Below are 11,107 nucleotides of genomic sequence, written 5' to 3'. Positions count from 1 at the left end.
TTATGCAGCCTTTATAATAATAACAAATGCTTCCTACGTATTCCTGGGAAGTGTAAAGTTCCTCATAACATTGCCCATTCATTAACGATTCTTACATTTTTACAAAATAGAAATTTGGAAAAAATAAACTTACTTATCACATTATTTGACTATTTGTGACCCTGGACCACAAAACCAGTCACATGGGTCAATTTTTTTTAATTGAGATTTGTTGATCATCTGAAAGCTGAATAAATAAGTTTTCAGTTGATGTATAGTTTGTTAGGATAGGACAATATTTGGCCGAGATACAACTATTTGAACATCTGGAATCTGAGGGTGCAAAAAAATCTAAACATTGAGAAAATCTCCTTTAAAGTTGTCCATTTATGTTGGCGATAGTGCTGCATTCACTCACAAAAAAAAATCTTTTATATATTTACGGTAGGAAATTTACAAAATATCTTAATGGAACATGATCTTTTCTTAATATTCTAATGATTTTTGGCATAAAATAAAAATTGATAATTTTGACCCATACAATGTATTGTTGGCTGTTGCCACAAATATACCCGTGCAACATATGACTGGTTTTGTGATCACATTTCAGTAATAAATACATTCAAGACAATTCCAATGCAGTTTCAGGAATCAATCTACATTGGTTGTGCTGTGTTTGTTTGATTCACTGAAACCAACTCATTAGAGTCATTTATTCAGGAATTGGATTAGACTGGTTGTGCTGTCTCTACAGTTTGGAGAATAAATGAATAGATAGTTGTGCTGTATGTTTGATTCACTAAAAATAACTCATTTGAGTCATTTGTTTCTGGAATTGGACTAAACAGGTTGTGCTGTATTAGTCTGATTCACTAAAATGAACCGACTAATACAAGTAATTTGTGCGAGAATCTATTTTACACTGTTTCTCATGCGAGAACTGTTAACAGAACTGAATGTCATTTGTCAATGCTATACACAAATTAAAGGTTTAGTTCACCCAAAAATGAAAATTCTGTCAGTAATTACTCACCCTCATGTTGTTCCAACCCCGTAAGACCTTCGTTCATCTTCGGAACACAAATTTAGATATTTTTGATTAAATCTGAGAGCTGGCTCACTCCTCCATAGGCTTCTAAGACGCTATAACTTGCTGGCCCAGAAAATGCATTAAAGACATTGTTAATATAGTCCAAGTGACTCCAGTGGCTCAATCCTAAGTTTATAAAGCGACGAGAATACTTTCTGTGCGCAAAAAAACCCCAAAATAACAACTTTATTCCACTATTCATTTCCTTCTCTCTGGGCCTCGAGTTTTTTCACGTAGTGTAACTGCGTAGCGCTTCTGTGTTGTACGTCACACGCATCACACACATGACCAGCGTCGGCCAATAGTGAGCCTGCGTGTGACGTGCAAGACAGACGCGCTGCGCTAAAACACTACGTGGACTAAATACAAATACACTAAAAACACTGAATACAAAAATTTTTCTCGTCGCTTTATAAACTTAAGATTGAGCCACTGGAGTCACTTGGACTATATTAACGATGTCTTTAATACATTTTCTGGGCCAGCAAGTTATAGTGTCTTAGAAGCCTATGAGGAGTGAGACAGCTCTCAGATTTAATAAAAAAAATCTTAATTTGTGTTCTGAAGATGAACGAAGGTCTTACGGGGTTGGAACAACATGAGGGTGAGTAATTACTGACAGAATTTTCATTTTTGGGTGAACTAACCCTTTAATGAGCCAAAATGAATAATTATGTGGCCAATCATAAGTCCACCTGTAGATATAGTGTAATATAAGAGGCAAAAACCCCTCCTTTGCCTCTAATTTGTGAATGCACTCATTTCTCTCTCTATCTTTCTCTCCCTCGCTGTGTCCATCTGCAATCAGGCTCTGTCATCCTCGTGACATTGTCTCTGTGACTTTGGTGATTTAGTGCTGAGAGAAAGATGGAGGCAGGGTGTGAAGGGGACACCTGTGGGGTGTGGGATTGCTGTTATGGAGGAGCAACTGATAAAATGTAGGGGGGAAAGTTGTCCCGGTCAAAGAACGGTCAAGCTGAGAAGTACATGCAGTGCTTAACCGAAGAGGAGGAGGAGGAGGACGATGAAGCGAGACACTGAATGAGGAGAGAAAGGTTGAGCTGAGCATGTGAGAGGAGGAGGAGAGGAAAAACAGGGAAAAAGAGAGCAAGAGAAAGGTAAGCTGATGTTCGCTATGAGTGTTTGTGCAAGCATTAGATGGCAGGTATGAGACGTGTGTTATATCACAGCTGCGGAAGTAGCGTGTGTGTGATTGGCTTTGGCAGAAAGGGCAAACAAGCCTAAGCATGGAGAAATACAAGATGTGAAATGGGAGGAGGGGGGGGGGCAAATATCCATGTATTTAAAGACAGCAGTGCTAATAATTGCAGAATAAATGTGTGTCAGTGTATGAGATAGAAGAGGAGAAACAAAGGTATGGAATTGTGCTCGGTCCAGCAAAGAGAGTGCATCTAATCCTCTATCTCTGACTCTCTCATTAACTCAGAGACAGATAAAGCAGGTCAAATATGAGAGAAGGAATGGAAAGTAATGGGCATGACTGCGTGTGTCTGCGAGTGCTGGTGCTCCAACTGCTAAATTAAGTTTCCTCTTGATTTGTTTTGGCCACATTTTTAGTGTGACACCACCAATTAAAACTGTATTATATTAGCAGAAGTGCTATGCTCAATATGTAGATGTAAATAAACACAGATACACTAGAGAAGAATGTAAGCAGACAGACCTTGCTGCTTCATTGGACATTTAAATGGAGAGATAGCTAATCCAAACAAGGAAACTGTCATTACTTAATTGTCATTACTCATATCTTATGTCATCCGAAATTAGCTTGACATCGCGATTGGAATCCTATTATTTTCCATTTAATCAAAGTGAATAGCCTGAAGCTGATAAAATGACAAAAAAGCACCATTGAAATATCATAAAAGTGGTTCATGTGAAGTCTTTTGAATTTTTTCTTTTGTCATTTTGGAGATTGGCAGCTCCAGTCCACATTCACTTTTTATTCTATTGAAATTTCATACTGTATATTGAAAGAGCGGCCAAGCTAATCTTTAAAAAAAAAAATAATAATAATAGTAAATTCACTCTTTCTGTTTCACAGAAGAAAGTAAGTCGTACAAGTTAGGGTCAACATAAGGGGGAGTACATTATTATTATTTAAAAATTTTGAGAACTGTCCCTTGAAGTATCAACTTTGTCCCAGATGTTTCTCGTAGAATTCTTTAGGAGACATCCAAATGGAAACATGTCTCCTAATTAAAAGAGAACAAAATGAAATGCAATAGAGTAGAGTGATAAAAATTGATTTGGATAGCACAGCTCAGATAATAAATTAAGTTCATATTGGCTGTGCTCATCCACTAAATAGCCTACATGAAATACTTCTGACCGCCCTGAAAATTAAGATAGGGACAACTGTTTTTTCCTAAAAATCTGTGTGTTTTTTACAGAACCAGCTAGTTAAGTTAACAGAAGTAGTGAAGTACATCAGAAATGTCATTCCAAACCTTTATGACTTTCTTTCTTCTGTGAAACACAAAGGAATTTTTTTTTTATACAATAAAAAGTGAGTGGGGTCCAAAAAAAAAAGGGAAAAAAAGAGAGAAGCATGAGCAAAAGTCTCCATTTGCTCTTCATTCAATCTCATTACTGTCTAGAAGAAACAATTAAGATGTTAAAGAGATCTAATTTGTGATGTTTATTTCCTATTGGACGAGAATCTACAATGCTCCGGTGTCTCACATGAACCCCTTTGTCTCATGTCACCTCACTAAAGAAACGGGCCTCCTCTGATCCACACTTTAGAGAAATTGGTGAGCTGTCATTTTTCATGAGGCAGGTTGTTTTCCCCCTGCCATCTCTGTCCATGTTCATAGCACGGTTCAGAGGGAGACAGTATGAGGAGCAAACACTTCTGCAGTAATTGGGTACAGACCAAGAACTTTGGTGTGGCCCAGCGTAAGCTGATGTGAGCCTAGTAGGAGCAGAGTAAACACAGAGAGGAGGGGAGCAAGGGAGACTGTCTGGGTCTGCAGGGACTCGCACAAGAACACAAAGCATTAACATAATGTGACTGTCGGGGGTTGCGTAAACAATCTACCTCATTGTTCTACAGGTGCCACAACATCTCCAACAGCGTCCAGCCGCTGGTTCTGTTCATTCTAAACAGGTCTGCACACACTCTGATGTGATGATCGATAGAGAAAAATAATGTTTTCTGCATTTTAAAATGCAAGCTGGCTGCTCGACTCGCATATGTTGATTTTGTTGAGTCGTTGTAGATGCTTTCTGGAACTCTGCTTGAATTTTTATCAGACAGCACTCTTTCACAGCCAGCAGCGGTCTCTAGTTCATAAGCGTGAAACAGAATTTGCTGAATTCTGCAATGTGGCGCATTATGCTGTAGCATTATAAAAAAGAGCCTATAATATGATATGAGCTACAGTAGAGTCAAAATCTACTCTCTAAGGATTCCCTACACTGTTCCTCTGACCAGTATGTCATGTTACATCGAGTCCGAATCTCAATGAACCCATAGCAGTACAGAATCATTACGCCATAGAGATTAACAAATGATTGTGATTATCTTTTTACGTATGCAGTAGAAATATGGTGATGTGGCTTAGAATAATGTGCCTTCCAAAAAAAAGGTCCTCGCTAAAAAACAAACTAACCATACTGTGTTAACCACCGGATGTAAAGTAGCGTAAGGATGCATTGCAGGTAAACGGAACTATAAGAATCTTGCACCATTTTTTGCAATTTTATTTTTATCTTAGTATAGGGATCTTAAAATTGTGATATAAAAAAAATAAAAAATAAATGGCGTAGAAATGACTTTCACTCAGAAATTGCAAACAATTTCACAAATACTTACAAAGAAACTGCAAGTAACATTGAATTATACCTGAAATTTTGAAGTAGAAAAACTAACTTTTCTTGTAAAACATACTTCAATCCGTTTTATTCACCACTTTGAAAAAATATTTTTATATCATGTCCAAAACACCATGGTAGTTTTTTTTCTTAGTGCGCCAAATTAAGATGATAATGACAAATTCTTTCAAATTGCTGTGAGATGTAATTGACAAAAAGATAACAAATGAGGCTGAGTTCCTAAATTCTTCCTCTCCTCCTGAGGCCAGATTACCAGCTAGCCTGCTGGTTTAAATGAATATCCGATCGAGTCTGAAAGGGAGGCAGGATTTCTGTGGAGCTCAGATGCTATGCATAATTCTCCCTCAGCAGAAGCAAATGCATTATCGTTAGTTCTTTAATCAACGCTAAAACAACAAGCTTTCCGTTAAAGAGGCTGGATATGCATTCATCCTTTCTCCAGCCTTCAAGTAAAACAATATTCAGTAGACGCAAGCGATATTCAATATTCAAACGACTGGCTGAGGTTTCCCCAGTAACAGGTTACGAAGTGTGACAGACACATATATACACACACAAACAGGACGGCACACATATGGCATATCACTGAGAGGCAGACTTTGTTTCAGGCTAAAGATATTCTGTTCAGCTCATGTTGGCAACATCTTTTCCCTCAGCCCATTGCGCCTTCACTCCTGTCCTCATTCTCCACATATAGCCCGCTGCCCCACTATCCTTAATTTCCAGCTTCAGTAAAAAAAGGAATCGGTACAGGTGACAGATTGTCAGGCCTAGAGAAAGGGGAAATGAGGTGGGGGTGGGATAATGTCAAGGTAGGGGATCCCTTAAATCGCATCGTGAAAAACTGGGTTACTGGGGCTGATGGGATAGGTGAACAACAATGTGGTAGAGACAATTCTAAAGAGACAATGGTGATGACACACTCTGGGCCAAATAAAATGAGTGTGTGAGTGTTAATACTTGTCAGTACAATGTCAGAGTATATACTACAAGGCTCAGTTCTAACTTTTAAATGGTGGAAGATGCCTCCAAGATCGGACACACTTTACTATGATTGTACAGCATCATTCCACCAATATGAGTGTGCCTGGTTAAAATGTTTTTATCTGATGAATAACTTTTGCCATGTCAAGAGAATATGTACACAAATCTAGTTTAAAATGGTTCAATGCCTGCTTTCCATGGGTGGTAAAAGCAGATTATAATTTATTGTGAAAAGCAAATAACAATGTGCCCAATTTAGACAGAAAAGAGGCATATTTGCACTAGAAAGAATGATAATTAATTGAAATACTCACAATGCAACACATTAAATGCCTGGTTAAACTTGATTGTGGAAGGTTTGTAAGATGTAAAAAGTGCTGCAGACGTTCAGTGAATAAATCTGTAACATTTACGATGAACTCATTTGACAGTTGGTGAGCAACCTTTCCTAAGCCTTTAGAAACCTGTCCCACCTGTCTTCATTCATTTGTACAATCCACCGCTTTCCATATTAACGGCTCAAACTGGCACACCTGACATAACATGTTGTGCATGATGATGACTCGTGATTATGACCTGGAATAGACACACAAAGACGATAAGCAGTAATGGGTGTGCGTGAAATGGATACAAATGTTGAACAGTGAACACGCATCTAGAAAATATTTCAACTAGATCAATAACAGGACAGGAATTTTAGAAATGAATGTGTCTTCAATGTATAAATCCATAAACACACAGCTCAAACAGTTACGTTGTGCTTGATATAAACTCGTAACCTGCAGCACAAAGGTAAACCTGCAAAGAATGGACTTCAGCCTTGCTTCAGGGAAACTGATTTTCAGAATGACTTGTTAGTGTTGGCCAGCAGCACAAGCTCTGTAAAGGGTCCAGCCACACAGACCTGCGGGCCAATCAAGCCCCACTGAACATAAAGCATAAATGATCCCAGCTGCAGCCTACAGCCTCTAATAGGAAAACAAACAGAGCATGACCATATTTACTGGTGCTTGAGAGTGTCTATGTGCAGACACACTTATACACAACTCTCCCATTACTTACTGCAAACCTTGCAGCCAAAAAGAATTGAGACTGCAGTTAATTTGGATGTATGGTTTCTGGACCACAAGCAGTGCGGCCATAAACTTGATATGTATAATTAAAGTAGCATAGACAAGTAACAGAATGAAATGCTTCAGTGGCTGTAGGGTTTTTAAAGGACTTTTTTTTCACTCAATATCTCAGAGTCAAGGTCAGAAACACGCTAATGATCATCAACAGTAACAAGCCAGGAACAAAAGGACAGTGTCTCCATGTATCAACAGCTGCCTATAAGGCATACTAATGCAGCAATGGTAACAAACGACTGCCCTGCTAACGGAAATAAATCCCCCAAAACCAAATGAGAAAAATAGTCGATACTGTGAACAATACAGAAGGTCCATGTATGAATTATAGTGCATCGGTTAGGCACTCGCGTGAGGCTGCCTCAGCCGAGCACGTGCTCGCTTATTGCATTTGTATGCAGGCAAAATAGTATGAAAAAGAGCTAGAGACCAACGCAAGATTCATAGGGCAATCTACGTTTATTTGAATAAAAACAGTTTTCTTTAAACGTACTAACTGAAATACAAAAATATGGACTCCAAAAACAGAAAAATGTTCGCTGCATTTGTAGGTAAGAGAATGAAAACAAAGGCTCGTGTGTTGTCGCCTGTAGGGGGTTAGAAGAACTAATGCAGCTGCACAGATGCGCAATAACCGAGCTCCATGTTTCATGGTAAAGCTAGAGTTCAGTCAAATAAGAGACAATGTGGCAAGCTGTATAACAAGTATTCCTTAAAACTACCTATTTGATTTAAGGTTACCAGTACATATTTTTAATTAGCAGCAAGTAGTCCAATAGCCTAATTATTCCTTCCAATAGTACTTTTCTTCAAGTCACTATTCTGATAATGACAAGCAACTGTCCCATGATACATATTGCAATTTTTTGCCATTTAATTCTAGGTGGATCAGATATGAACTCTTCACTTCCAGTATAGACATTCCTTAGGCACTAGTACCCGTTTTTAGCTACTAATTAGATCATAGTAGCTATTGATGTTGATCTCAACTCTAACGTTAGTAACAATTGGAATACACACTAGCTTACTAGTATTTATTCACATGCTGCTAGGACAAAGAAAAGATACTAGTAACACTGGTGAATAATGAATGTTAGAAACAAACAATTAGCCTACTAGTTAGTCTTAAGGAATACATGTCAAAACGGCTTGCCACAGACATGTGAACGCATCGTGGTCACCATCTGCCGCAGCAGAGCTCGGGTGCGAATTTGAAGGGACTGACATGGGCGAACTGTGATGAGGGCTCACCTTATGTTTTATCTTTTTCCTTTTTAAAGGTACAGGGTGACTTTAGTGGGGCCATCGGTTCTCACAGCACAACCAAAAGGGGCGTTGTCTTTGCCAAAACATGTTTACACAAATAAGCACAACCTTCCCAAAGTCCTGAAATAAAGGTAAGCAGCCCTTGCTCAAGGCATGCAGAGTCCCAATGCGCTCATTCCTTCCCGGTCACCAGCGACAGCTCCTTCAGAATGCCACTGGCGTCCACTCGCCGTCTCTCGCGTATCATCTCCTCCAGGCTGCGGAACATGAGCGTGTGCGCGGTGCTCTCGGACAGGTGCACCTTCAGAAAGTAGCGCTGCTCGACCGAGTGCGCCTCCCCGCCCGCTTTAAACTCCCGCTTGCCGAAACGGCACCAGGCTGCGAAACTTTCCGAGTTCGTCCAGCAAATCTCGCCACTGCTGAGCCCCACGTGCCCGCTCGCGTTCTGCATCACCAAATCAGCGGGCAGCGGCCGGTAGCGGTACCGATTGTTCACTATCCTGCCCTGTCGACCGCAGCTGATCTCAAACAAGCTGTCCTTGCGGATCTCCCCCTTGTAGAGGTGAATAACCTGGTCCTCCCCTTCAAAGATCGCCCAGTGCGGGGGTTGTGCGTTGGCCACTAACTCCAGTAGATCCCCGGGTTTGCACATGGTCAATAAAGTTTTCACAGAATAAACATTCAGGTCCTCGTTCTCTCGCAGTTTGGAGTATATACATTCCTGGCAGCAGAACGCCGAGTACTCGATCTCGTTAAGTGCAATCGGACCGTCTTTGCTCGGGCTGTTGTTGTCTTTAAAGCTGTCCGACTGCGATCGATCGTCCAGCTCTTCCTCCTCATCGGAAAAGAAATACGCCACACCAACACGTAACTCGTCCTTCTCGATGCCCGATGGATCCCCGGTGGGTAGCTCGCTGTAGTTCAGGTGGGTGATCCGGTCCAGTTGGTTTCCCATCAATAACAGGGCAGAGGAGAGACATGGAATACTGCTTCTGAAATACAAAAGGGTTATGTGAGTGTCATACTGGAGAGGCGTACTAGAATTATTCTGACGCGCCCGAAATGCTGTCTAGGTACAGAGCCATAGTAGTCACCTCACTACACAATAAACCACCACGCGCACCTGGGTGCGTAAACAAGCCAGTCGCGCAGAGCGCGGCACAAAGAGGAAAAGGGCGAGTCAATGTTGAACTGCTCACGAGGCTCATGTTAAGAAGTTCACAACACAACACCTCGAACGGACGCATACCTGCGTATTTCCCCAGGACTATGGCTAATGGTCCTTTCTCTCCATCGGTGCTGGTGCTGTGTGTATCCCGCAAGGTCTCCAAAACAAACGCGTTACCTCCCCCTTTCGTGTCCTCCAAGGTACACTGGCTTCTTCAACACTTTGCACCGCCGCACTTTAAATAGTCTAGAAAACTCCGCCCCGACCAGCAAAACCTGCCCTCCTGATGGCGATTGGTTCAGAGCCCTCATGAAAAACTTAAACCTTTGCTCAGAGTCTTATATTACAGATGTTTGTGTTGTTCACAGCCTTCAATAACCAAACGGCTTGGCAGATTTGTCAAATATAACAATAGTAAATAGGCTTGAAATTGAGCTAGGAAAGGTTAGAGATTCATTATGAGGACATTTGGTTTCTGAATGGTTGATTAGCTCTGTCAAAACAAGTTATAGCGTATGTTTGCTGGGAGAACACTTTATTAAAGCAGTATTGGGTTCAGGTAATCACCACAAAAAATCATTTTAAGTGGTCTCTCATTTTTGCATGGCAACTAAGTTGTCAAATTAGGTATAACGATACACAGAAAAGGTTAGTATCATTTTTTATGCATTTATGGGTAACACTTTACAATAAGGTCTCTCAATGTCAGTTAATGCATTAACTAAGTTAACTAATTGAATAAGATTAATAAATGCTTTGAAAGTGTTTTTCATTTGTTAACTAATGTAGTTATCCAATGTTAACAAATTGAACCTTATGTTAGCCATTCACAAATTGACCCCATTCACCTCTATTATAAGTGCCTCACTGTAACCCAGACTTTTGCTATTTTTAAATAAAAGGAGGGACAAGTCGAAAATTATGCTGTCCGCTGAACTGATGTACAAGTATTGATGACTTCAATCTATATGATAGGATAGATGTATGCTGTTTTCCTGTCAGATCTGGTGTGGACCTCTGAATCCTCCATTTCACTCCCTCACACACAGGGACATATATAACACACACACACACACACACACACACACACACACACACACACACACACACACACACACACACACACACACACACACACACACACACACACACACACACACACACACTAGCTGTCAAGAGACTCGGACAGTCAAGTGACTGAGTAATTCCTTGTGGCATCTTCCAGCCATTCATAATCAAGGGTGTGCTGAAATGAAATTTCAGCCCTTATGCACACGCACATTCACAGTATTTACACACAAGCCATTCTGACTACCATAATAGGCCATATGCCACACACAAATTTCCACACAAACAAGGCACTCCAGTGGCAAGCTTGAAGTTGGAATGATTTAGATTATAATTATTCTGCAAAGACAGATCCAATTATCCACCTATGAAATGGATAGCCCTTGTGTCTCAGTAATATATATGCTCTATACTTATGTGTGTGACAGGGAGAAAGAGAAAGATAATCTATTTGAAAGGCAGATGCAGAGAACCCTTAAAAGAATCCTGATGCTTTGGCACACACGCAAACATATACATAGGATACACACTTTCACAGCGTACGTCAGGAGACTTACCTAGGTG

At 40.4% G+C, this 11,107-nt stretch overlaps 1 protein-coding gene across 1 annotated transcript; it reads right to left on the bottom strand.

The window, feature by feature from the left end:
* Positions 1–7,481: 7,481 nt before the first annotated feature.
* lratd1 (LRAT domain containing 1) lies at positions 7,482–9,710 on the bottom strand. Its single transcript, XM_082147021.1, has 2 exons — positions 9,557–9,710; positions 7,482–9,299 (listed from the first exon to the last, which is right to left on the bottom strand). Exon 2 carries the CDS (start codon positions 9,260–9,262, stop codon positions 8,480–8,482), a length of 783 nt encoding a protein of 260 aa, XP_082003147.1. The 5' UTR covers positions 9,263–9,299; positions 9,557–9,710; the 3' UTR covers positions 7,482–8,479.
* Between the last annotated feature and the right edge of the window lie 1,397 nt (positions 9,711–11,107).

Source organism: Leuciscus leuciscus (genome assembly GCF_965113295.1).
Source record: "Leuciscus leuciscus genome assembly, chromosome: 19".
NCBI classification, from domain to species: Eukaryota; Metazoa; Chordata; class Actinopteri; order Cypriniformes; family Leuciscidae; genus Leuciscus; species Leuciscus leuciscus.
Note: the sequence above shows the minus strand (reverse complement) of the source record. Positions and strands in the feature narration are given on the sequence as shown.

What these genes read in the sequence shown, in the direction of transcription:
- lratd1 (XM_082147021.1), bottom strand. Translation starts at nt 9,262, where the DNA reads ATGGGAAACCAACTGGACCGGATCACCCACCTGAACTACAGCGAGCTA.